Genomic DNA, 26,917 nt, shown 5'->3' with positions numbered 1-26,917 from the left:
TGACAGAATAGAATTGATAGAACCATTTACCATATCATATGATATGAGACAATTATATTACCTGTTAGGCTTTTAAACATATAGATAATAATCTCCCTAGATAACAATATACATACCAAGAATACTATACTTCACTTTTTTTCAATTATCTACAGTCGTCAGTAGCAAAATTTCATGGTGCAAGGAAAATGGATATTTTCACTGAACTTTAACTTCACGGTGGCGGTGGGTGATTTACAGAACAGATGTATGAAGGAATCATAAATAATTACAACAGTTGTTTTTTTTCACGGGGATGATAAGTTCATGGTACAAAGGTGACTGTGAAAACAGTGAACATACGTTTTATAAAGTTACAGTAAAAGAAACAAGAATTACAGTATGCATTTTGTACCATCTTCATGTATGTTTTCATCTACATGCTTAGCAGATGGATATACATTTTGTACCGAGCTCAAAATATATGTACATGACACAGGTACATGTATATTGTACATATACATCATATGCATTCTTTTTGTCCTCCCTGTGATATTGCAGGCCTTCTTCAACAGACCTTTAGGTCTAGAGGGACTTGTGATTGATACTTTAATACTGTACCCAATCTAAGTAATGCAGTTCTGATGTAGTCTTCTCTCTTTGATGTTCCCTCAGACCTTGGACTTGGACAGAAGCGGGCTCAGCAAGATGAAGAAGTCAGTCAAGGCCATGGTCACATCCGGAACAAGTAAGCTCTCTCCAGGATTTTAAGCATCATACTATTTTAAGTACTTACTAGGCCAAAGCTTGTAGCTTTCTAAATGTAATTGAAATTTTCCTTTATATGAAAACCGTGATACAAATACGGTAGACCAGTTTAACTTATTCTTTGGTCACAGTCGCAGTTCAATAAATTTAAAGATATCCTGATACAGAAGTCATGGATATGATAGACAAATTTTATAATGAATGGAATGTGATATGAAAGTTGTGACTGACTTATGCAAGATTCAGTATTAAACATTCATGTATATTGCTCGGGATTTACATTCTATAACAAGGAGTGTGTCTATGTTTGTCTGACCTACTGTAAGAATCTTACTATCTCTGATCGCTTTGTAGTTGTACATGTATATTTTCTGTCTTTCTAGGCCATGTTGCCAACGAGACAATGTTCAGTGAGAACATGGAGAAGCTGGGAAACAACGCTCTGTCCCGCGACCATGACCCTGATATCGGTATGTACACGTGGAGACCAAGGTTTTTGTCTGAAATACTTATATAGCGATCGAGAATTGGGCGAGTGGGTTTTAAGATAGAGAAAGGATATTGGGGATAATGGGGATATTGAGAAGAAAGATGAAGAAAAATAGGAGGGTCATGAAGAAATTAGCTGGGAGGAAGTCTACAGAGAAAATTCATCTCAAACAGCTAAAGAAAAAAATAGTGGAAACTAATTTTTTGTGAATATCTTCTTGAACAATCTGGAAGGATATTTAAGATGAGGATTGAGGAAATAGGCTCAATGATTTACTTCAGGAAGTTAACATAGAAAATTCAAATCAAAGAGCTTAAGAAAAAAAACTGTTGACGTAGTCACGATTGTTCCTTGTCCTACTTGTACATATATGTCTTCAGCTGTAGCAAAGGATACATCCATGTTCATATAAGATGGTAGTTACTTTCAGGCATGTCGCTACTACATGTATGTTACAATTGGTCAAAGCTGCCTGACAATATGAAGTAGACTACAAGTACAATGTGATTTTGTTTTGTGAAGTGTATAATGCTTGCCAGTGATTGCTATGATCTGCTAATTATACAAATCTTTTTCCACTTTATGATATGACATCATTTTAAGGAGGCTGCCTGTGGCTGGAAGTTACATTTAAAAACTGTTTTCTTTTACATTTGTATAAACTATATCAATATACACGTGGCATGTGTTGGCCTAACGGTTTGGGTGTTTGACCCAGAACCTAGAGGTCCTGGTTTCAAATCCCCTGACAAGTGACATGCCACAGATGTTGTGCCCTTGGGAAAGGCACTTAACACGACGTTCCTCACTCCACCCAGGTGTAAAAATGGGTACCTGACTTTCGTTAGGGAGGTAAAACGTTGTTGGAAGGAGTCTCAAGGATAGGCTCCGCCTTCCAATGCTGTGCCATAGACACAGTGGATAACAACCCACTTACAGCCTCAAAAAGGCTATGGGACTACCTTTACCTACCTTTACCTAGCTATAGCCTGGGTGCCATCCTCTGTAGTAACGGATGGCTCAGTGTTTTTGCAGAGTTAGCATTAGTGGTAAGATTGAGCCAGCGGTTACTATGGAAGATGGTACGCAGGCTAACCCTTACCAATACACACACACAAACTCCACACCTTGTTGGAATGCTGTGACTGATGTTTTCTGCTTTCTTGTTTTCTTGGCTGGTGGCGGTTGCTTGTTAAAGATACCGCAGAGTATGTAGGTATGTGGTTGTCGACTGGACATGCTGTGTAGAAAAACACTCACCACATAGCCTCCTCTGCAAGCCTTTTAGGCCGCACCATCCTTAATTTTTTTGGGAGTGCTGATTCTCGATTTTCAGCATATCAGGACCAGGTTCTTGCTGGAGAGATCTAGGCAGTAAGAACAATCCCTCCAGCAAAAGAACCTAGCCCCGAAATGTTGAAAATCATGAATCACCGCTCCCCCCAAAACAAATGCCAACGTTGCCTAGAAGGCCTGCAAAAGAGGCTACACTACTACAGTTGCACTAACCTGTATGTGTATGTGTCGTGGCCTTTCACCTTTGACCTGTGCGACCTGCCGGCAAACTAATGTACTAAATACGTTTAACAAACTTAAACCCAGAGCATTTTTACAAATAAAAGCAGCTACCCAAATCCCTAGCAATATCACATTTTAACAGCAGTAATGGAGCTTGGCTTCAATATTCAAATCCTAGTAATTTATCATAATGACATTTTATATAATGTAAATCTGAACTCTGAGTTTATTGAGGATTTTTTCCCTTCAATCTTAACTTTTTTCAAGATGTTTGGCATGTCACAGAGGCAAGGGTGGAAACGCTACCACTATAGAGATGTAGCTCTTTGTAGTGGTACTGTCTCTACGTTTCTTAGATGTAGTATATGTATAACTCCTTCTTTCTCTCTCTTTCTCTAACTCCTCTGGCTTCCATGGACATCTAGATCAACGTGCCATTATAGGGAAGTAGTGATAACGGTGTTCTCTTTATAACTACAATGTAGATGTGCTGTGAACTGCAGTATGGCTGTAAAATACACCAATGTGTCCTAATTTAGATTTGGCCACTTGGGGGGTTTATTAAGTTATATTGTAGCCTGGTACCCAAACCTATTATACGTCGATGAAGGATAGACATACAGATGATAAGATACGCAAGGCAACAGTTACTCAAGTAACTGGGTAGAATTTGGAAATGGTCAGACGTTTCAGACAGCATTTGCTGTCTTTTGTCAGTGACAGATGAAAGACAGTTTGTCAGTCACTGAGGAAAGACAGCGGATGCATGCTGTCTGAAACATCTGACCATTTCCAAATTCTATCCAGTTGCTTGACTAACTTTTACCTTGTAAACCTATATGATAGCTTTTGAGTCTCCTTTGCCCTCTGTCACAAATACAGTAGAGAGGAAGAGAGCGATTTGGCAGATGTAATAGGTTCGGATACCAGGCACGTCGAAAAATTCTACCATATCTGCATGTAATTGGTCCCTTTTTGGACAATGGCGTTTAGTTTTGTCGTACTATAAATCATAAAATCATGGTAGCACAATACTTCCGATAGAGCTTTTCATGGATTCTGCCTGGATAGAAAACAATTTTAAAGTTATGTTTTTTTGTGTGTTTTATTCCTACTTTTATTATACTTACATGTACATCAAATACTTGAATGTAATCAAGGACCACACAAATCCAGTTTTGATCGCTGTACGGTCGCTCAGCAACCTCTGTCCATAATGAAAAGTTCTCCTAGGATAATTGGGACCATGAAAAGCTCTATTTGGTATGCAGATTATAAAAAGTGTCCATTAACTGTACTGTAGAGTCCTCAACTGTGTGTTAACCATGTTTACAGTGTGTAGTATTCTCTGTCATTAGTGATGGTTTCTCTATCATTAACAGTACATTATATCATATATGTTTAACAAGTTTTCAGTTTGTTTGGCTTTCTAACAGGTTGTTTAGAAATATGTATTTAAACATTTTAACATTTGTTTTACTTTTAGCTTACTGCATGATTGTATTTGGTTGTGTTGTTGAAATGTTTTAAACTGTAGCAGTCTTTCCTAACTTTTATGTTTTTGTGTATTTGTAGAGATGCTTTAGCAATGTTAAGGCAAAACCATTAGGTCTTAGGTACCCGGTGGAATTATGAGAATTGATGTACATGTAACATTTTTGATTGAATTCAAATCACATAATTCTGTCCAGTATTTTTACTTGCTAAGCTATGCTACATTGAAAAATGTCCTTCCAAAATTCATGGTAAATATTTCGAAAGCTGGTTACAATAAAAAAGGCAAGTTTATTAACTCATGCATGGAGGCAAAATTTACAAGATAATCTCGAATATAGGTTTCACATAATCTATGTGGATGACATTCAAATTGATAGGAAGATTTCTTATTTATTTGACAGTAGAAATGATTTTGTTCGACCTTTGCCCCCACAGGAGCGGCGTTCCTGAAGTTTTCAGTCTTCACCAGAGAGCTGACGGCCCTCATGAAAAGTCTGGTGAGACATGTACAACTTACTCTATTCATAATCTGTAGCATTGAAACACAAGAGGCGAGTAGTACAGCCCTGCTCCCAGGATTTAAACCCGCACCAAACCAGGGCCACTAGCCCATGAACAGAACGCACTAACCGCTAGACTAGAAGGTCTGGACCAGTTAGACTGGTCAGTTAGTGGCGCTTGAACCCCACTGTTACAGCATGATGTCCCTTTAGGAACATCATGCATGAATGAATTGTTTGTATTTGATAATCTGTAACATGCCAATCAACTACATGTAAAAAAGGTCTCAATAACGAGGCATTCGAAGACAACGAGGTCAAATGTTTTCGATCCCTTATCACCGCAGGCTAGCGCGTTGTGGGAAGAACATATCATCACGCCATCGCACGTTGTTCGCTGGATTTGCACATAATAATCGCACGTACTTCCAGCTCAAGGCGATTATTTGAACAACAGCAAAATAAAGTTCCTTTTACTGGCCTTCAACTCGTGTAAAAGTGTGATCTGTTGTCAAGAACGGCTGTTTACTAGCCGTAACTGCGGTTGACCTGGCGCAAAATAGAACGTCGCCATTTTTATTGTTTTCGCCCGAGACTGGCTCCTCCCCCGTATTGCGTAACAGAAAATTTCCCGCGAAAATCTCGGCGAAACCAATAGTTTGAAGGGGCGGGTGTAATTTCTACAAAGTACTGAGAAATATTTTGCATCTACATGCATCACACTATATGCATACTATTTATAGAGGAATTTTTCACCAAGGAACAACAGTTTATAGTAGGATTATGAACCCTTCTATTGTTCGGTCCCAAACCGCTGTTCAAACAACTTGCACCCCTCCGCCGCAACTTGAATGGGGACTCCACGTCGATACCATTTGTATTTGCACGGGAGACGAAAATTAGTAGTAAAGCTTTACTCAGGAACCAATAAATCTCCTGTGATAAATTGTCTAAGAAAATGTCTTTATTTGCATGGCACACTTGGGATTCTTCCATAACTGGATCGAGCAATGCCGCCGCCGGACTTCACGAGAGAGCTGCTCCTGATTCACACCCAGCGGCATAGTAGACCTGCCGTGTCAACTTTAACCCTCAAGATATGACTTACGAGGGGTGGTGGGCACGCAGGACTAGTTTACGATCTTGATTTTTTGGATAAGACCAACAATTAATACGACCGTTACACTAGCTACGGACCCGCCATTATGTGAACTGAACCATAGTAGAACGCCAGACGTAAGTTTTACGTGATAGCAGTTGTGACGGGCTATAGTAAATCAAAATTCGTAACAGTAACATCCGTTTTCGTGTGATTTTTTGTATCCCCTGACATCTTTGTATGTTTAGGGAACTCACAACCCCGAAAGAAAGGAACAACAGCTGGTTTATAAAGGTTACTAACAACAAGATAATTGCCGAGTTTCTTCCTGGCGATATTATGGAACCCCCTTCCCTGCGCACGCCCGTTCTCGGTGCATTTCCGCAACATCTTACGATTGCGATATTTCGTTTTTAGCAGATCAAGAGAGACAAAAAAACATACACAGCATAAGTGGCAAAGGTAAGCTATAACATCGACATGTAACCGGGAAAAAATGACGAGTTGCTCCTTTGCTAAATTAGTATCACTTTAGAAATTGCAGTAAACGTGGCGGTATTATGGTAGTGGATGTTACAGGCTGCAGGAGATTAAGTTGAGTAAGGAACTTCATTCGGACCTAGTAGGGAGTTGAATAAGGAACGTTTGATTAAACTGCCCTAACCACAATGCGACCATTATGTGGCTCAGGTGCCTACTTTCACCATGAAGATTTAGTTATCATAATAAGAAGTGCACAGGAAAAACCTTTTTTCCAATCCATTGAGCTTGATGATTTGATGAATTTTTTGCAGACTTTTGTTATCATAGCAGCTCCCCCTATTGTCAGTGAGCAGCATTGCACCCTTAGCTCACATAATCATAGAAGCAAGACAGCAAGGTGTACATGTACAATTCTCTCAGCTTCAAGCACTGATACCTGCCCTGTTAGGGATAGAAGAACAACATGTAAATTGCACAAAGCTAACATCTATCAGAATTTTCACAGTATGTTGATTTTCTTTTTGTTCACACAAATAGGTTCAAAACCTGAACAACATAGTGATGTTCCCACTTGACTCCTTATTGAAGGGAGACCTAAAGGGAATCAAAGGGGTAAGTGATAACTTTCACATTTTCCAACACATAATGGATGAAATCATTGTTGCAGTGTTGATATAAATGTACCATTTAGCATTCAATGTTTGAAGTACAAAATGCGGATAATGATCAAGTCATTTTCTTCTTTCCAGGACTTGAAGAAACCATTTGACAAGGCTTCCAAAGAATATGATGCCAAATAGTAAGTATTTGATAAAGATCAGAGATCAGACTCTAGCATCTTCATTCCAACTTCTTCTTTTAGAATCTTAGCTTCAGGCAAACTTTTTTTCTGATATACTAATGAAGTGTTTCAATGATTATCCTTATTGTAATTCACTAGAGGACAGAACCTACACTATATGACATGATGCCATATTGGAAAGAGTAGCCATCCACCACTCTTTTTTAGGAGAAACAGAATTTGTAAATTTCTACATTGTATGTTTCTTTCTTTCTTCCTTTAGTTCCAAGATAGAGAAAGAAAAGAAGCAGCTTGCTAAAGATGCAGGACTAATAAGAACAGAGGTCTCTGGTGCTGAGGTGAGTAAAAAATATGTCTTTACCACCTTTCTGTAAAGTGGTATGGTCTAGACGTCCTATTCACGACAGGTTGGATCAGACCATTCGTGCTTGTAATGGGGAAAACCTCTTTATGTGGTTATTAACACCGTTTATATATAGATGAAAGAAACCACATTAAACCTGATTAGAAATGTAATAAGTCTGTGATTTAGTATGAATATCTGTGATTCTCTAATAAAATGTATTCACTTCAGCTAGTGTTTCCTGATTTGACCAGAGAGTTACTCTCTTCTTACTTGAAGAAATCAGCACATGAAAACTTACATTTTTTTTACATTACAAATTTTTGGTTTGTAGGTTGCAGAAGAGATGGAGAAGGAAAGAAGAATGTTTCAGCTACAGATGTGTGAAGTAAGTACTGTAGGCATGCCTTTGAAAAAGATTTTTTTGTAGAGATGTTGATACGGGTCTCTACATGTAACTCCTACACTGCTTTTACAATTGTCTTAAGTTTCCTTCTCTGAGTGGCAAATGTATTCAAGGAAATATGTTTGAAACTCCGCACATTTTCTTCTTTCAGTACCTGATAAAAGTGAACGAGATCAAGACAAAGAAAGGAGCGGACTTGCTGCAGCATCTTGTGGAGTACTATCATGCACAGAACAAGTAGGTGGATCTGATGGAGGGAAATTTTTCCTATTTATTCCCCTTTGGATCACCATATATATGTCCATGTACAGTCAAAACTAATCAAGACTATTGGTGGTCACTGAAGACAGGTTTTCAATGCTTGTGTCAATGAGGAAAATTATCTAAGGGACCACCAAAAAGTGGTCACATTGGCCAGGTACTCCTTATGTAGAGGTGGTCACTTCTACAGTGAAGTGTATCCCTTAACATACTTTATTAGATTGGAGTTGCACTGTCAAAAATTTTCCGTCAGCCCAAATCATTATGTTGGATATTACAGCTAAGAAAGATGTTGTATTATCTATGGCTTTAGTGAAGGTTTTAGAAGAAGTGAAAGTTATGTGTTACCAAATGTCTCTGTCTTGTTTTTAGTTACTTTGCAGATGGAATGAAGACAGTAGAACAGTTCAAGTCATATGTGGACAAGCTCAGTACGGAACTACAGAGAGTAAGTTCCCAGACTTTTTTTTCTATATGTTGAAACTACAGATAAGTATAGATGTGCTTGTACTGTGATATGAATATAACCATAAAGGTAAAGTCCACCCGCGCCACTTGGTGGAGCCTATGGCATCGCCCATCTCCGATTCGCAACCCTTGGGCAACACAACTTTGTGCAAGTCTCTACAGCAGGGGGCTAGTCCGCTGGTGGTGATGTGTGTGTTTAAGTTCCATACTCTTTCCCAAATGCTGAGTGCTATGCAGAGAAAGCATTTTTTTAAGTTGGTATGACCCAGCTGGGGATCAAACTCACAACTTACCGTGTGCAAGGCAAACACTTTACCCATAGCACTGGTTTAAAGAATGCTTCTGTTCATTTGTTTGTCAGCTTAAATTTTCTGGGTTCTTTTTTCCAGATTAAAAGGTCCCAGGATGAAGAGAAGAAGCAGCTGGTAGAACTTCGTAACCAGCTGAGATCATCCATGCAGATTGACAAGGAGAAGGAGGTTCGCTGGGATTCTCTAACCTCCATTAACATTAATCCGCCAGGTTACATAAATCCGCCACTTTGAAAAACAGTGGGTTTGAGAGATCTCTAGTGCAGCCCCCCTACGTATGCACAGTTTAGATACATATACAGGAGTGTATCATACTGGAGGACTTTGGGTTGGAGATCTGTTTGGACGAATCTTTTCAAGGTGGCGGAATTATGTACCCTGGTGGAATTATGTTGGTAGATGTTATAATTTTTACTTCGTTTGTTGATATGCAGCATTTTAGAATGCATGTTTAGCCACGATGTTGGCATAACTTTGAGATTTATTTGCCCTGAGTTGGCATAAAAGATTGAATCTTTTAAAATTGATAGAAAACATCACAGCTTGCTTATATGCTAACACACTTGCATAAGGGTTTGAATTAACAAATTCTTGAAACAGTTGCATTTTACCTGGTAATTTGCATGACTGCTGAATGCGATACCAGTTCGGAAGGTAAGATTGTGACAATAAAGCTGCTTGCTCCCTCTTTGGGCTTTCTCTTGCGCTATTTGCTTTGCTTGCCTTCTGTTTTGTTCATTCTTCTGTTTTAAAAGTTTCGTTTCTTTTTCGTCTGCGATTCTCTTGCTCATATCTAATGTAGAACTGTTTTCTCTTCTTCCATCTTTCCTTTACTCCCTGTCCTTTTCATGTCATCTGAATGTCTTAACTTCGCTTCTTAAACATGCCATTCACATCAACTGTAAAATCCCCTTTTCCTTACCCAAACTGTGTTTCAAAAACCTTTCTTTCCTTACCTTTTCATTTGAAAAATCATTATTTCTTTTTGTATGGATTATCTTATTTGCGTTCTTATCATTATGGTTACTTTTCTACTTTGATTTCTGTACTTTATTATCCTTTTGGTTCAAAAATATATTTTTTTCTGTTTCTACACCTTTCTCTCCTCCTTGCTTGCACCTCCCTGAACCTGCACACCCTCCTGGCGGAATGGAACCTTCCTCCACCAGTCGCCCCCGCTGTCCCGTTCCCACACCCTCAGCAGAATTAGCAAACAACACTTCTCCTCCTCCAAGAGAAGGCTCTCTCAGCACCTAGTGGACTACTCGCACTCCTTTTTGCAGACCAGCACCACGAGCAGCTCCCAGTCGCTGAACCAGCCACCTGGGTACCAGCTGCATCAGATGCAGGGTAACAAGGCACACGGCTGCGAGAAGACTGGCTTCCTGCTCAAGAAAAGTGATGGGTGAGAAGATTTTATAAATAGATCTTTCTTCAAATTATAATGAATAGGTGTTGAATTTATGGTACCTGGGTACTAGCTGCATCAGATGCAGGGCAACAAGGCTCATGGCTGCGAGAAGACTGGCTTTCTGCTCAAGAAAAGTGACGGGTAAGAATATTACAGGGGAAGGGCTAGCAACCGCTCCCTGTAAATAATATTCTGCTGCTGAAACAGCAAGGACAATTGCTGCCCTTTGTGCCACTAGTCACTACAAGGCTCTGAAGAAACGAAGGAGCAAAGAATATTAAAAATAGACCTTTCCACCAATTATTCCAAAGGTGTAAGGACATTGCAAATGATTATCTCCATGAAAAAAGGCTTTTTCATGGATATACTGTTTTGCTTGCGTTTGGTGTTTGTGTGTATGTATGTGTCACCGGACGCTTTAAGTCACCATAACTGTAGAACCTGTACATGGATTGTAATGATTTTTGGTATGTGGGTGGGTGTTATGAGGAGGAAGGTCAAGGTCGATTTTGGGCACCCTGGCATGTGTGACTGGAACTGCAATGGCGTATTTGTTAAAATCTTCAATGTAGAAGAACTGAAGAGTGGATCGACAGATCGTCATGTTCTTTGGTACACAGGTAGGTTAGACCAAGTTGTACACACTTAAGTGCAAACTATGCAAATGAGACCAAATTTGCATAAGTAAGGAGGTAAATCGTTTGCATGGGTGTCGTCGGATGCTTTAAGTCAGCATAACTGTAGAACGTGTAGATGGATTGTAATGATATTTGGTATGTGGGTATACGCTGGGAGGAGAATGGTCAAGGTCGATTTTTGGCCCCCTGGTTTGTGTCCCTGGAACTGCAATGGCCTATTTGTAAAAATGTTCTAAAGGGGTATAACTGAAGAGAGGAACAACAGATTTTCATGTTATTTGGTATGCAGGTAGGTTGGACAGAGATGTACACACTGAAGTGCAAATCATGCGAAGTTAGTGTGTTTGCGTGTGTGTGCGCGTGTGTGTATGTTTGTGTCACCGTGTGTGTATGTATGTGTCACCGGACGCTTAAAATCAGCATAACTGAAGAACGTGTGGATGGATTGAAATGATATTTGGTATGTGGGTAGGTGCTGGGAGGAGAAAGGTCAAGGTCGATTTTGGGCCCCCTGGTATGTGTCACTGGAACTGCAATGGCGTGTTTGTAAATATTTTGCAAGGAGAATAACTGAAGAAAGGAGCGACAGATTTTCATGTTATCTGATATGCAGGTAGGTTGGACAGAGATGTACAAACTGAAGTGCTAATTATGCAAATTCATACTGAATTTGCATAAGTAATGAGGAATATCTACTCTATTGTGGGCTTTGAGGTCGCACCATCTGTTGGTCTCATATCTAGGTCAGTAGCTATTTATAGCCACTTCTCCCCTTGCCCGGCCAGTGTGGGTCATACCATTGAGCGATATAGAATGGGGGGAACTGGTTTAATAAAAAAACAAAGTTTCATTGAGATTTTGGGTCCTAAGACTCTTGTTATTTTCTTTATTCATGAATAAGTGTTGAATTCATGTCAGAGATAACTGGCTTTCTGCTCAACAAAAGTGATGGGTAAGAACACCATAGATCTTTCGTCCAATTATAATGAAAAGGTGTTGAATTTATGTCAGAGAAAACTGGCTTTCTGCTCAAGAAAAGTGACGGGTAAGAGGAACATTACAAATACAGCCAAACCTGGTGGGGCAACCACCTGGCACTGGCAACCACCTCCAGTCACAAGCCAGATTACAGCAGTTCTATCCATTTTTACATAGTTCATCCTGTCCTCAGCAACCATTTTTTCTCAATTCCTTGAGTGGTTGCTGAATCCAGGTTTGACTGTAAATCTCTCTTCCAAATATTTATCAAGGTGTTAAGGACATTGCAAATAAGTCTTTCCTTTAATCATGAATAAGTGTTGCATTTATGTGAGAGAAGGCTGGCTTCTATTGACGAAAAGTGTTTTTTGATAACATTGTGACCTCTTATTCTCTTTTTCAGAATAAGAAAGGTGTGGCAGAAGAGAAGATGTACCATTAAGAATGGATACCTAACTATCGCTCATTCCACTGTAAGTATAGGACGTTTTCACATAATTATTCCTAATACATATTTGTGTGAAGTTTTCGTCTAGGTACAGAATTTGCAGGTTCAAAAAAAGATATAATCCCAGACTAATAAGTGGCAGTATGAATGTTTCTTAGAACAAGAGACATCATTTTTAGTGTGAATGTTGTTCAGAGAAGCTCTAGGATTAGTAGTGTCAGTATGAATGCTATTTAGCACCAGGGACAGCACCAGTATGAATGTTAATCAGAGAAGCTTTAGGAATAGCAGTGTCAGTATGAATGTTATTCAGCACCAGGAACAGCACCAGTGTGAATATTAATCAGAGAAGCTCTAGGATTAGTAGTGCCAGTATGAATGCTATTCAGCACCAGGGACAGCACCAGGGACAGGGGTATCAGAGTGGTACTTGATTCAGTGTTCTTTTGTTACAGTCCACTAAGCCCCCAGCAAAGCTGAACCTTCTGACTTGCCAAGTTAAAGTGACTCCAGAGGACAAAAAGTGCTTCGACCTCATCTCCTGTAAGTCTTCCTCATACATATTCCTGTCACCTTTTAGTCAACTTTGTATTGCTAAAAAGACACTCATGTACCGATTATCTGATATAAGGATATCTAGATGTTGTGTATTTCCTATAGACATGAATTTCTTTGTTAGGACTTTTTTTTTATAATAAGTAAGCTTGAAATTGTCTAAATTCATTAATTGATGATAAAATGCAGCACTTGGGATTAACTATCAATTCAATTCAGTTTATTAAATCAACCTTGTGTTACATAAAAGCTGAATTGTGTTGATTTTTACACAAACACTACATTTGTATACACAACAACATCCACAATTAATCAAAAAACAATACGCATGTAACATAACATAACATGTAACAGCGCATAAATATCCAATATCCATACACAGTTAAGAGCAAAAGCCACTCGTCTAGAAACATCATTGGTAATCAAACTAACAGTATGAGTATTACTGAGTTGCCTTGTTGTACAGTGTGAGTATTACTGAGTTGCCTTGTTGTACAGTGTGAGTATTACTGAGTTGCCTTGTTGTACAGTGTGAGTATTACTGAGTTGCCTTGTTGTACAGTGTGAGTATTACTGAGTTGCCTTGTTGTACAGTGTGAGTATTACTGAGTTGCCTTGTTGTACAGTGTGAGTATTACTGAGTTGCCTTGTTGTACTATCTTGAAAAATCAAAAGACACTAGTGTTAGAAAAGTCTTGGAGGATTATAGGGTATACTGTTAGCTTTGGATTAAGACACTGTGTTGCATTTGTTTTTCTTCTGTAGACAACAGAACATACCATTTCCAGGCAGAGGATGAAGATGATATGCTGCAGTGAGTATGATTTTCAATCATATTGTTTCATGCCAAGGGAGTTAAGTATTGTTTTTGTCTTGTTTGTTTGTGGTTGCATGGCAGGAACATGTTAATACAGAGTCATGTTAGTACTTACTTAGATTTAGACTTAGGGGCTCCCGTGTCGTCCGACACATGAGGCAGTCAGGTTGGCCCAGCAGACTCGGCCAGCAGCCTCCTTACATCCCTCCAGTTCAGGTTGGCTGCTCAGAAGTCCCTCTTTATCGTCTGTCTGTAATTCTTCCTGGGGCGACCCCTGCGTCTCTTCCCCTGTGGGTTCCACTCAAGAACTTGGTTTGTCAGTCTGGCAGGCGCGAGCCATGTAGCATGGCCAAGCCAGCTCAGACGCCGTTTGCAGACACCTGTAGCTGGTTGGTTCTGACTTGTATCTCCCTGTTTGTAGTGAAATCATCCCACCATTAATACAGAGTCATGTTAATGCATTCTCAATATTCACAATGCAGCATTGCCATACATCCTCAGTGCTGCTATTTTATCTGCGAGTAAGTGGATGAAGTCTGCCATCTCTGATGTTTCTATCTTTCTCCCCCAGATGGATGTCTGTCTTATCAAACAGTAAAGAGGAAGCTCTGAATAATGCGTTTGGAGAGAACAAAACGAGCCAGTCTTCCGAGGAGAACAGCGTGGCCGAACTGCGGCAGAACATCATCTCAGAAGTCAAGAGAATGCCAGGCAATGGGCAATGCTGCGACTGCAATGCACCAGGTAGCTTGGAATCATTTCTTTGCTAATTTAGAGACATCTCTCTATCTTTTCAAGAGCCGGTTCGAAAGTTTAGGTTGGGGCAGCACCAGTCTTCCGGAAGGGACGTAAAAGGGGAGTCCCGTGTTTGAGGAAGTGCCTTGAGCACGTTAAAGGGGAAAGGCTAGCAGAACAACCACTCCCTCTATAAATTTATCCTTCCACTGAAACAGCAAGGAAACTTGTTGTGACTGCAACGCACCAGGTATGGTGGACAACAGCTTCAGTTTGGGCACTACTAAAATTTGTGTAAAAAGGAAAGTCGTGTAAAGTGCCTTTTCCCAAAGGCACAATATTGTTGGCGCTAGGGGATTCAAACCTGGGACCTAGGTTCTTGCCGTTACGCCACACGACCCCACTAATCTTGATTTTAGTGCACATGTTGTTAAGAACTGTATACAACATTAACACTTGAAGCTGTTTTGAGCACTAAGGACAGGAACATTTTAATCAGTGACAGAATCATGGTATAGCAGTTTATGATGAAAGTTTAGTAGTCAAGCCCATGCTAGTGACCACCTGTTCATTGTGGACACTTTTGGGTGGTCCCTTAAGTAAGTTTTCCCATTGACACATGCAGTAAGATTCCTGTCTATACTCTGTAGGGACCACCTGTCCACTGTGACCATTTCTTTATTCAAGCCCCTTTAGTGATCACTGTAGATATGTTTGACTGTATACATCTCTGGATTCCAAAATATATTTGGGATGTCAACTTGACAATTTTTAGACTTGTCTTTCATCTAGTACATACTGTACTAATTTACTCCATAAAATTTTTTTCATTTATTTTCATTTTATTTAAACAGGGCAAATACAACTCAGGCTGTGAAGCCTGTTTTTCAGGTATCCCTGATATTACATATAAAAAACACAACTACGACATAGTACACCGTAACAATAATAATCCATCAATAGAAGCCATGTCACATACAATACAGATTTCAATTTCCACCGGGATTGCCATTCTTAAAGTTCTGGTAAGTAATAGCAGTTCTTAGTTTGAGTGGTAATGTGTTCCACAACTGAGGCTAAACTAAAATACATACCAATCAGGAATTGCAGAGGAATGAGCTTAAACACATTGCAAAATGCTGTGGTTTCATCCATGTGATATTTTTCCAGACCCCACCTGGCTGTCCACCAACCTTGGCGTGCTGCTGTGTATAGAGTGTTCAGGAGTCCATCGAGCCTTGGGAGTTCACATCTCAAGAACACAGTCTTTAGAACTAGACGTCTTAAACACTTCAGAATTACTGGTGAGTTGGTCTGTATTTATCTGGCAACAGACAAAAGAGAGTAGACCTTGCATAGCTAACTCCAGGCTCCATTAAAACTATCTTATAGAGTCCCATTTAACATTTCAAGGTACATGTATATTGAAGAGACACAGAACAGTCTTTAGAACTGGATGTGTTAAACACTTCAGAATTACTGGTGAGTTGGTCTGTATTTGTCTTGCAACAGACAAAAGAGAGTAGACCTTGCATAGCTAACTCCAGGCTCCATTAAAACTATCTTATAGAGTCCCCTTTAACATTGCATGGTACATGTATATTGAAGAGACACAGAACACTGTCTTTAGAACTGGATGTGTTAAACACTTCAGAATTACTGTTCAGTTGGTTTGTATTTATCTTGCAACAGGCAAAGAGAATAGACCTTGCATACCTAACCTCTGGCTCCATTAAAACTATCTGATAGAGTCCAATTTAACATTGCATGGTACATGACATTATGTATATTGAAGAGACACAGAACACATTCTTTAAAACTGGATGTATTAAACACCTCAGAATTACTGGTCAGTTGGTCTGTATTTACCTTGCAACAGACATAAGAGAATAGACCTTACATAGCTAACTCCAGGCTCCATTAACACTGTCTTATAGAGTCCCATTTGATATTTGATGGTATATGTGAGTGACCAAATATTTCAGTGAAACTACTGCTTTCTGTGTAGCATGCAGTACTTACGAGAAGGAATATGGGAGTTGAACATACACACACTTCTTGCAGTCAGTAGCCCCCTGTTGTACATGTAGTATTATCTGTGGTTAAGTAAGCTAGGGGATAATGAATTGAAGATGGTTGCCGTCTTGTGCACCATATAATGTGGAAAGGACATAAGGCAAACATTGTTAAATCAGTATGAGTCTGACCCTGTATACACGTTGTACATGTACATGTATGCTGGTATCTCATCTAAATGTAGCCCTCCCCATAACTATTTGTATTTAACTATGTATCAAAGAATGTCTAGACGTTAGAAATTCTTCCAATGATTGTAAAAGCTCATGATCCCATACTACACACCCTTGTTTAGCCTTATAGAACTGTAGTTAAGTACCAGGAGATGCCATACTTTGTACCTTGTACAATTGTTGTGCAATAAAGTCATGTGTGTCCCTCCCCCAGCTTGCCAGAACTGTTGGGAACATGGGGTTCAACGACATTATGGAGTCTCGGCTCGACCCATCCCAGAAACCCACTGCCAACAGCACTATGTAAGTACATTTGCTTAGCACTCCTGGATTCAAGAACATTACTGGTCTTCTGTGTTAGATATGGACCCTATCACAGCAAAACACAAAGCCAGTTGGGTTGAGAAAAAGTATCAATCTCAGAAAGGATTATTTGTGACCAAGATAGTCAGAGCCAAACGGACAAAACTACAATGTACAAGCAGATACATCCATGCTACTGTATCACTACTGCATGGTACTGTCAAGTCTTAAGATGAATACATACCCTTAGAATCTTTGATATTCTAACTTAACTGTTTGTATGATAAAAGAGAAGTGAAAGAAACTGGCATCTTAGATGTGTGTCTTTTCTCACGCACGCAAGCATGCTTACAGAAAAAGCACTGTTATACACATAGACTGTTGTTGTCACAGTTTGTCTGCATAAGCTGACTTGCAGCTATGAATTAAAGTGGGCCACACTGCATGCTTGCTTCAGTTTGCTGTTGTTGATGTACATACATGTAGCAGGTACTGCATGTTCTGTGTTAAACTTTATAGACAGAATGTTGCCACTTGTAGGGTTTAGAGATTTAGGCAGTAACCTCTCAACTACTTGTTTTACCTGTACCTTGCACCCCATTCAGAAATATGTCCATGTATTCAGCAGTTAAAGAGTGGACTAACATTGGCATGTCATGTTGTTTCATTGTTTCTCTGTGTTTATACGTGTTTGTGTGCTTCTGTGTTTTCCAGTCTTGGTATGGTGTTTGTTTTTCCATTTCAATCATATTAAGATAATTTTCATTGAATAATCTCTGTAAATGAACAAATCAGGCTCTAAAGAATTTGAACTGGAACTCTTTTATTTCTTCTAAAAATTTGAATCTAAAGCTGATCATTCAAAAAGCATACCATCTACAAGTTACATATACAATGTACATGTGCCAACTTTTCTGTAGTTAAAAACATTGTGGTATTAATTATGTATTGTTTCTTTGTTTTCACCTCTTTGTGTACATCTTTAACTGCTTTGAGGGCATATTGACAACCTGGCTCATTCCATTTTGTTGGTAGGGAAGGGAAGGTTGATGGTTATGTATAACCCAACCTACCCTTTTCCTATGTTGTGTGCAGTTCAAATCACAATTTGATTTTAAGTTTTCTTTGATATTTATTTCAGTTTTCTTGTCTGTGAAGTTTACTTTCTGTTGTTTTGAGTTTATAATAATCCATTTTGAAACCCCCGTGTTTGATCAATGACATCACCCACCCACTCACCTGGCCTGTACCATGTCATGTACTAGGGGTGTTAAGGTTGTGATGTAGAAACGTTTTATTGTCTTGAGTTCATAATGATTCATGTTGACACCCCCATGTTTGATCAATGGCATGTCCCACCCTTGATCAATGGCATGACCCACCCACTGACCTGGCCTGTACCATATCCTGTAGCAGGGGTGTTAAGGTTGCTGCAGTAGTTGCTGCCTTACTAACCCACTGGTCCCCAATGCAGGGAGGAACGACGAGAATTTATCCAAGACAAATACGTCCACCACAAATTTGCCACCGAGATGTCCCTGCACGATTTGTGTTCCGTTATCCAACAATGGCCGTCGGAAACCGACGCGTCCGAGGGGTATTATATTACACCGTTTCCGTCCGTGCTAGTTAATGCCCGAAATGATTGACGTATTTTTTCCGTTTTTGCGTTCTAGGTGTATAGTTGTGGATGTGCAAGCCAGTGCAACTGAATTAATGCATGCATGTGACTGACTTTTTGCAACCAGTTTGTATCATTGTGTGTGTATAATTAAACCATGTTGTGTTTTTACAGATTTATTATGGGCAGTACTATACTACAATATGTCATAATTGCATTAGACAAAATTCAAATGTCAAGAACTGTAGAATTTCTTTGAGAATTACATGTACATACAGTACCACGTAAGAAGCTGTTTTACTAATTGTACGAAATTTGCATTCAATGATTTACAATTACAATGTACATGTCTAGTGTATCGTTTAGACAAATGTATTGCAAAATATGATTATGTAAAATTGAACATTATGTAGTAAAGTGCTGCCCTATGTTTTCATCTACCCTGTTACAAAACATCAAGGGGTATCACATTTTATTTCACTTGAATAAATCTTAGATCCAGAATACAAAATATGCCAGTAAACATATTGGAAAGTCATACATGTCTTTTGTACCAGGGTATTTGAACATTCTTCCAAACCAGATTTGTTTGCTACAGTCAGCATGCCTTATGTATTGACCCCTACATGTATGTGCCTGTGAATACTACTGTACAGTACTAATTTTTATTTATCCCTTATTTCTGTCTTTGACTAATTCTCGACTTGTTCTCTGCCCCAACTGCTTTGTCTGAACAAGCTACTGTATATCAAGCTATCCTTTCAAAATCTGTTATTTTTGCATCACAATTGTCATCATGTATTTCACAGCACTGACATGAAAACTGTGCATTCAAAAGAAATTTAGACAAATAACAATTACAGGGTCATTTCAAGAGTCTCAGGGAGTTTTGAAATGATTTTGTAATATTGTTGCGCTGCCAAAAGTTTGAAATTTTTTAACAGTAACCAAGCTTCATCAAGCCTCGCTTTATTGTGAGAAAGTACATTATCCCAAACATGATTTTCTTACATGTATTTGTGGAAAAAAGCTGTTAAATTTTGCTAAATTGAAACTTGCCAATTTTCTCAATTTACATGTACAGCATTCTTTTTTCTGTTTCGTCTTTTATAGATTTTCTACTAGATGTCTTACTGTTAATTCTCTCAAATTCTCACATTTTCCATCTATTCTGCCATTTGGCTGCAACAAGTAACAGCAATTTGCAACACTTTTTGGTGGCTTTCAGACCAGGCTGCTTGGGAAGAGAACAATATAACAGTCGTTTAAGCCCCTGTCACACATAGCCAACCGTGGCCTCCCAACCTTTTCCAGACCATGGTGATCTGCGAGGTGGTCATCAAGGTTGCCTAAAAGTCTTCTGCAAGACTAAGAACACCTGAAACCTTTTATGAAATTTATTTCAACCTGTGAGAAATTCCTGGTTTTTATTTTAAAACACAAAAAAATAAGAAAGGATAAAAGAAAGAAAAGTCATATGCACCAGCCAACTGGTCAGGAAAGGTAAATATATAGTCTGCTTGGATGCGATCAGAGCAGCAAACTGGAGCTAGAATAGGATAGATTCCAGGCTACTCCAAACCCAGCACTGACCTTGGTCGGAGTGGTTGGGAGCAAAGTCGTGGGAAGGTCCTGAATGTGTGACCGGGGCTTTTTGTGCAGTTTGCTTACGTTTGTACCTTGAATAAACCCCATCTTCGCTCCCACAGGGAAGAGAGGAAGGAGTTTATCCACGAAAAGTACGTCCAACACAAGTTTCCGCAAAAGGCGTGCTCGGATAACGAGATGATGCTACAGGACCTGTGCCAGGCTGTCCTGTCCCGCGACATCTTCGCCCTGCTCCAAGTGTTTGCTGAGGGCGTGGACATGACTGCACCTCTCCCTGGATATGTAAGTTGTGTTGATCTTTTCTTAATGTTTGATTGGTAATTATGCCACCGGCGGAATGTGTGGAATTTTACCAATAGCTGCTCTCCTAGAGTGTCTGTGAATCAAATGAGGTGAGAGTCAGCCATTTCAACTTGGCTGCAATTCACTTCAAATCAATCAAGCAAATACAGAGGGGGTAGACTTGACTGCTCTTCTCCCTGGCTATGATGTTGTGATGATCTATTTTTATTATACAATTGTCAAAATGTATATATTTACCCTTTCACACAACGAATTTCACTCAGTGGAAGCTTTCGAAACGTATCACTATTTGTTTCTCAATCAATTTCTGGTCTAGTGTCGGAATTCTTGTGAGACATTGTTTTGGTACTACTGTAGAAGAGCTGGTAACGTTAGGTGTTAAAGGAGTCCTAAACCCCAGAGGGGGGAGTTATTTTCCAATGGATGGTAATTTTAGGAAGTAGAAATGAATATTTTTTACAGTATACGATAAAGTACCCACTAGTCCCGTGCGCATCCAAAAGCATTCAGTATTCTACCAAATTCCCCAGGTGACCCTCAGCCTATGTGTTTTTTACAATGTCCCTGACAATGCCTGACAAAAGTTAGATTACAAAAAGAATGTCAGGATGGTTAAGGAAAACTCGTCTTGCTATGTGTTTTTTTATATCTTATTAACAATTGGCCTTCTTATTGTGCTTAACCACCCTCATTTACGCCGAAAATATCGACGTTTAAAAATGTATGTTTACGCATAGGAATACACTGGTAGGGTCTGCAGGGGTTTAGTGAGTATCATATTGTTTTAAAAAACACACCTTGTGTAATTCACCACAAGCGGAATTCTGTACAAAGTCGGCTGATTATGTATTGATTGATACATAATCTAGTGGAAAATAACACCGCCTTCTGGAGTTTAGGACTCCTTTAAAGCAAATATATCTCACTGACTGTTGACTGATTGATAAACAGTTTATTCTTTACATTCTTAACATTGATGTAGCCAGCATTTCAACAAACTGCAGTACCTCCTGCAGAAGCTAGATGGCACTGCAAAATGGTGACCTCAGACTTTAGGAACAGTTAGCTTTGCAAGGAGATACATTAACAGAAGCCATCTTTGTTCACCTTTGATATTATAGATTACTGTAGATTTACAAAGATGGTGACGAACAAATCAGGTTTCTTGGACATCAGTCCTAAATGGTCTCTAACCAAAGCACATGAGTTTCCCCAGGGTGTGGTAGCCGTTTTCCTCCCCGGTATCCCCAAAGCGTAGTTGTTTGACAGGCAGGTCGTCCTTGTGTGTGAGGAACCCGGAATCCTCCCGCCACACATCGTCATTTATGTTACAGTTACAGGGATGGTCAGGACTTCCACAGGTACCTGTTGGTAGAAAGACTCTGACTTCGGTCACATATACCCATACTAAATGATGTTATGCATGATACATGTATATTATTGTACATCTACATTACAAGAAATTCCTGAAAAAAATGAGGTAGCTCTGCCTTCTGAGATGTTTTGCTTTCTGAAATGCTTTTCAAAAGAAGTATGGTAAATGATGGTACACAGTGGGGATTTTCTTAACCAGGGAACAAAACTGCTGCACTCTTAAACTTTCAGCGTGCATCCACTAACTTTCTCTGGAGATCAGATTCTACCAGAATTGAGAGTTGGTCTGCCCGTACATGTATTTCATCATACTACTACTACTTAAAAGTAAAAGTTTCGTCATAAACTGCTATATCATGACTCTGTCACTGGTAAAAAATGTTCCTGTCCTTGATGCTGAAAGACAGTTCTTAACAACATTTACACTAAAGATGCAATTTTTCAAATTGAATTAAAGAATTCAAACTGACTTATCCTGCAAAGCCATAGTTTTCAACTGGAACTTGAATGTTTGACTACAAAGTCATCAGATATAGATATTAATTTTACATCAAATTTTCTCCCCAATCAGTCAACCCTCTCGCATTGCCCTCTTACTTTTTTGCACATGTACATTATCGATCTTGAATTTTCCCTGTAAAGTAAATGTATTATGGCCCTGACCTGTCACCATACACTCACACTCCTTGCTGCCCGGCGACGCCCCGCCCCAGTAGTTTTTCTCCCTGCAGTCCCAGGTGACCCACCAGGCGTAGGACACGTCCTTGTTAGTGTCCCGGATAAGCGACCCCCAGCACTCGTACTGAAATAAGTAGGAAAGTAAACTAAGTTTATTGTAATAATTATTCTTGATTTTTTAGCTGTAACTTAATTTTAGCTGATTTAACGGTCACTAGTCAACCGCTAAAATTTCATCATCGCTAATATTTGATCACTAATATTTGAGACAGTAATGTTTGTTCAAACCGTTAAAATTAAGTGCAGTGACCTACTCCATTTTCCCCAAACCGCTATATTTTCCTACCGCTATATTAAAGTGATTTACAGTAGTATAACCGGTGTAACAGTTCACTGGTAGAGTGCTCGCCTTATGTCTGGGAGGTCGCAGGTTCAATACCCACTGTGGCTAGGTCATACAAAAATTATGGTTCATGCTGCTTTCCAGGTTATCCACCAGGTGTAGGACAGGTCCTTCTTACTAATCTTAGTGTCCCAGATAACCGACCCCCTGCACTCGTACTGAAATAAGGAGTCAAATTTATTTAACGGCTGCATTCTTACTGAAATAAGTACATGAAGACAAGTAAACTTAAAAAGATTCTTGATAAAGACGAATAAAGTCGAAACCCGTCGAATTCTGTTTCAGCGCTGTCATTTGTCCCAGAGCTAAGAATGAAGTAAACTTGTATTATAATAGTATACCTGAGAAAACCATCCATGTGCATGTGTTTGTAAAGTTAACAGCTATAATCATAGTTCCATCAGTAGAGTAACTGGTCAAGGATTTTAGACTAAAGTTTCAATGTAGATCCAGACTAGATCCTGTACATGTATGTAGTCTTCCCTTAGAAGCATACTATTAGGAGGATCACATTCCATTGTAGTTCAACTATGAGACCAAGGTTTGCAAGGGTATTCTTATTAGTGTCAAGAATAGCAGAAAGGCAGCACTGATATTGAAATTAGTGGTCATGAAGTCTCTTTTAGTGTGACAGTCGCAAATAACAGATAGTGTAGCTTGCTTTCCTACTGAAATGAAAAGGCATCTTTTTCATGTCGCGTTACCTTGATGAACTGCTTGCATGACTCGGAGGCGTCGATCAGAGCTCTGATCTGGTCCACAGAGGCCTCGTACGTCACAGTTCGCTTGTAGGAACCAGGATGTTCGAAGCCGTGCACGTGCGTACGGGTTTCACTGTCATGTCCGAAGATCGTCACTCCTAAAGAGATGATCAGAAAGATCTTGTAAAAGTGATTGATACTTTATTGACCCAGAAGGAATGAAATATTGCTTTTGGCTTGTATTTGTGTGGTCCAAGAGCTATAGAAACGGAGTGTGGGAAGCATTGTTACTTTTTAACTTAACATGTGTGTCTGTCGGTCCATGACATTATAAAACTTACATGTACAGACTTAACCAATGCCTTCAGAAAAGCAGGCAGTTGTACAAGCCCAGATTGGCAGCTTTCCTTTTGTTTTAGAGGAAGAAATGTTTTTTTGTGTGGCATCCGTCCATCTATGCACATTTCTAGTGATCAGTATCTCTTCTCCCCCCCCCCCACCCCCAGAGAAAAAAAGTAGACCACTAGGTATAAAAGAGGTATAAAAAGCCACAAAAAGATGCGTAAAGCAAGGATTTGAAACGTTGATGAAGGTTATACATCCAGGTAATAAGATATGACAAAAATAGTTACTGACAAAAGATAGTGGATGCTGTCTGAAACGTCTGACTGTTTCAAAATTTTATCCACTTGCTTGAGTAACTGTTTTTGGCATAAGGATTTGAATCATTGAGATCGGCAGTCTCTTAATTTAATCGAAACTCTGTGAGTTGTACTGTACCTGCCCCATCTTCAGCAGTCATGTTACAGTAGACTTGGAAGGCAGGAACACTAAAGTAAGGCCCGTCGGGGTCGATAGTGTAGGTTCTAGACTTCGTCTCTCCTTCCTGTACCAGATCAGAGCAGGTCCGTGGTAGCACTGATACAAGAGAAAACAGAGAACATTTGATATATATCATGTACCCACTTCTCAATTAACATCTTATTCTGACTAGCCGACTGCTGCCCACCCCTGTTTCAGGGAACCCTGCAGCAGTATAATCAAATACTATTAATATACACTACTGCTAATAATGTAACAGTACTAGTTTTTTAAGTGTCATGTGTTTGGTAGGATTTACATGTTTTGAATACAGCTAAAGGTAAAACTCTCATTATAAACTGCTATACCATGACTCATGATCAAAATGTTCCTGTCCTTGGTGCTGAAAAAGAATTCTTAACAACATTTGAACTAAAAATGCAATCATACCGTAGATGTTGACATTTTCGCAGTGGTTTAATGTTCACAGTTTTTGCGGTGACCTCTTCACTGCAAATTTAACACCAGTTCAAAAATGTTTGTTCTGTCTTCTGCCCGCCTACACCATTGTTTCAACTGCGAACCTAAAACCACAGCGAACGCTCCATTTTCTCCCTACCGCAGAATTAAATCCCTGCGAGTTGAAAGGCATTCACAGTAATTGTAGAACAGTTCATTATAGATTTAGATTATGTAATAAAGGGGGGGAAAGTTTGATATCCACCTGGTAGGTTTCCAGCACTATCGAAGGTACATTCCACCTCCATAGGTTTCTCTCCGTACCCTGGACCATCGGGGTCCACCACATACAGGCCTGACTCACTACATCCCAGCTTCAACAGTTGGTAACAGGACAACACTCCTGGACATTTAAAAGATAGACAACAACTTTAGGCAGTCAGAGATGGCAGACTTCACCCCTTTACCCATCAGGGTCCATCACACAATACAACCCCAACTCACAACAACCCAGCTTTCACAAGTGATAACTGGACAACACATCTGGATATTCTAAATAAGGAATCATTAGGCAGAGATGGCAGACTTCACCCCCTTATTCATTCTACCTGGTGCATTCAATGCCTTGCTGTATTCCAGTGTACGAGCCATGGTACACATGAGCTTACAAACAAGTCCTTTGATAAGAGATTTTGAAGTTGTGATCAAACAACTCTAGTGAAAAATTAATTATATTCAAAATTAGCAAACATGTAGGAAAATATATCTGGTCTCTAACCTGGCAAGCGATGTCCTTCAGCACAAGGGTCCACAGCAGTCTGCCTCCCCTCCCTCTTCAGTTTAGTCAGCTCATCATCCAACTGATCAACCTGTTCAAATATCATTGACCATGTTAATTCACTAAGTCTTCAACTAACGCAACTATGATTATAAAGTACAAAGTATCTCTATAAGAGTAGTGAAAAAGTTGTAACAGGCTTTTTCAATAGGCATTTAAAACTTAGCTGTGCACAGATCCTAAGTATAACTAACTACATACTATAAGCCACTAAATTTTCTAAGTTCGATTTGTCTATGATTCTTCCAAATTCGTAGTGACCAGAGTATTCCATGAACATGTATGCAGCAAAAATTAAAACTGAAGTTTGGTAACAGAAAGAAAACATTTCACCTTGATGCTAAGTCCCTGCTTCTGCAGTTGAAGTTCCTCCACTTGTTCAGTGAGGCCCTGTGTGACCTCTTGTAGCTGCTTGGTGTCTTTTTCCTGCTCCGATCCACAGGACGACGGGGGAAGGACAAGTGAGAAGTTGCACTGGCCATCATCCCCATAGCTGGTCCGCAGACATACCTAGTCACAGATGTAATGAGTAATCTATCAAGTAGATTGTGAGTTATGTCTGGAAGTCCAGAGATTATGCATTGAAAGCCTCATCATTTTGGAGCTTTCTTTTGTTGTCTTGAGTACCTACGAAAATTAGTCTCAGAGACCTTGTAATACACAAGAACTGAAGGAGGTCCATGACAGAAAAACAGAAATCATGATGTGCAGTGTTACACAACATTACAGTGTTGTAAAGCAATGATTTTCATTGATATTTACATACAGACCAATGTCTTGGCAGATACATGGGTAATACTAAAAATATAATAATCTTCAACATTCATTTTTTCTTACCTGCTGTGTGTTGTGGCCACAACTGAGAGGAATTGCAACAGAGAAAAATGCCAAGAACAGAGCAGTGATTGTACCCATTGTGGCAAACACTCTGATATTAAAGTTTGGGGCTGGTCACAAATCATGAAGGGGGAAAAAAGTAGTAACTGTTCCCTAATACACATGGGATTTAAAAGTTTATATCAAAGCAAAGTGTAATGGCATGCTACATGTAATTGTTGGTGCAAGAAAATAT

General features: G+C 39.4%; 2 protein-coding genes across 11 annotated transcripts in view; one reads left to right on the top strand and one right to left on the bottom strand.

Moving 5' to 3' along the window:
* LOC136424138 (arf-GAP with SH3 domain, ANK repeat and PH domain-containing protein 2-like) overlaps nt 1-26,917 on the top strand; it is a 61,970-nt gene that overhangs the window by 18,892 nt on the left and 16,161 nt on the right. For 6 of the 9 annotated variants that reach the window (XM_066412601.1, XM_066412602.1, XM_066412599.1 and 3 more), the window contains exons 2-21: nt 655-727; nt 1,131-1,217; nt 2,436-2,453; nt 4,688-4,749; nt 6,872-6,946; nt 7,084-7,133; nt 7,399-7,474; nt 7,814-7,867; nt 8,037-8,122; nt 8,519-8,594; nt 9,004-9,093; nt 10,209-10,330; nt 12,356-12,425; nt 12,856-12,943; nt 13,721-13,769; nt 14,344-14,516; nt 15,678-15,811; nt 16,971-17,059; nt 18,534-18,656; nt 20,390-20,570. In XM_066412601.1, coding sequence (XP_066268698.1) covers nt 655-727; nt 1,131-1,217; nt 2,436-2,453; nt 4,688-4,749; nt 6,872-6,946; nt 7,084-7,133; nt 7,399-7,474; nt 7,814-7,867; nt 8,037-8,122; nt 8,519-8,594; nt 9,004-9,093; nt 10,209-10,330; nt 12,356-12,425; nt 12,856-12,943; nt 13,721-13,769; nt 14,344-14,516; nt 15,678-15,811; nt 16,971-17,059; nt 18,534-18,656; nt 20,390-20,570 — 1,776 coding nt within the window. The remainder of the gene's footprint in view (nt 1-654; nt 728-1,130; nt 1,218-2,435; nt 2,454-4,687; nt 4,750-6,871; nt 6,947-7,083; nt 7,134-7,398; nt 7,475-7,813; nt 7,868-8,036; nt 8,123-8,518; nt 8,595-9,003; nt 9,094-10,208; nt 10,331-12,355; nt 12,426-12,855; nt 12,944-13,720; nt 13,770-14,343; nt 14,517-15,677; nt 15,812-16,970; nt 17,060-18,533; nt 18,657-20,389; nt 20,571-26,917) is intronic. The other 3 variants (XM_066412600.1, XM_066412604.1, XM_066412606.1) reach the window with 3 other exon arrangements.
* LOC136424140 (contactin-associated protein-like 2) lies at nt 21,524-26,790 on the bottom strand. 2 transcript variants are annotated; one of them, XM_066412607.1, is made up of 8 exons: nt 26,683-26,790; nt 26,179-26,355; nt 25,786-25,876; nt 25,273-25,410; nt 24,528-24,665; nt 23,751-23,905; nt 22,629-22,767; nt 21,524-21,956 (listed from the first exon to the last, which is right to left on the bottom strand). In XM_066412607.1, exons 1-8 carry the CDS (start codon nt 26,758-26,760, stop codon nt 21,781-21,783), a joined length of 1,092 nt encoding a protein of 363 aa, XP_066268704.1. In that variant the 5' UTR covers nt 26,761-26,790; the 3' UTR covers nt 21,524-21,780. The 2 variants fall into 2 exon arrangements, with proteins under 2 accessions (XP_066268704.1, XP_066268706.1); XM_066412609.1 differs by lacking the exons at nt 21,524-21,956; nt 22,629-22,767 and adding an exon at nt 22,816-23,204.

The sequence above is a fragment of the Branchiostoma lanceolatum genome, chromosome 18 (genome assembly GCF_035083965.1).
Source record: "Branchiostoma lanceolatum isolate klBraLanc5 chromosome 18, klBraLanc5.hap2, whole genome shotgun sequence".
NCBI classification, from domain to species: Eukaryota; Metazoa; Chordata; class Leptocardii; order Amphioxiformes; family Branchiostomatidae; genus Branchiostoma; species Branchiostoma lanceolatum.
This window is presented reverse-complemented; position numbering and strand designations above follow the sequence as displayed.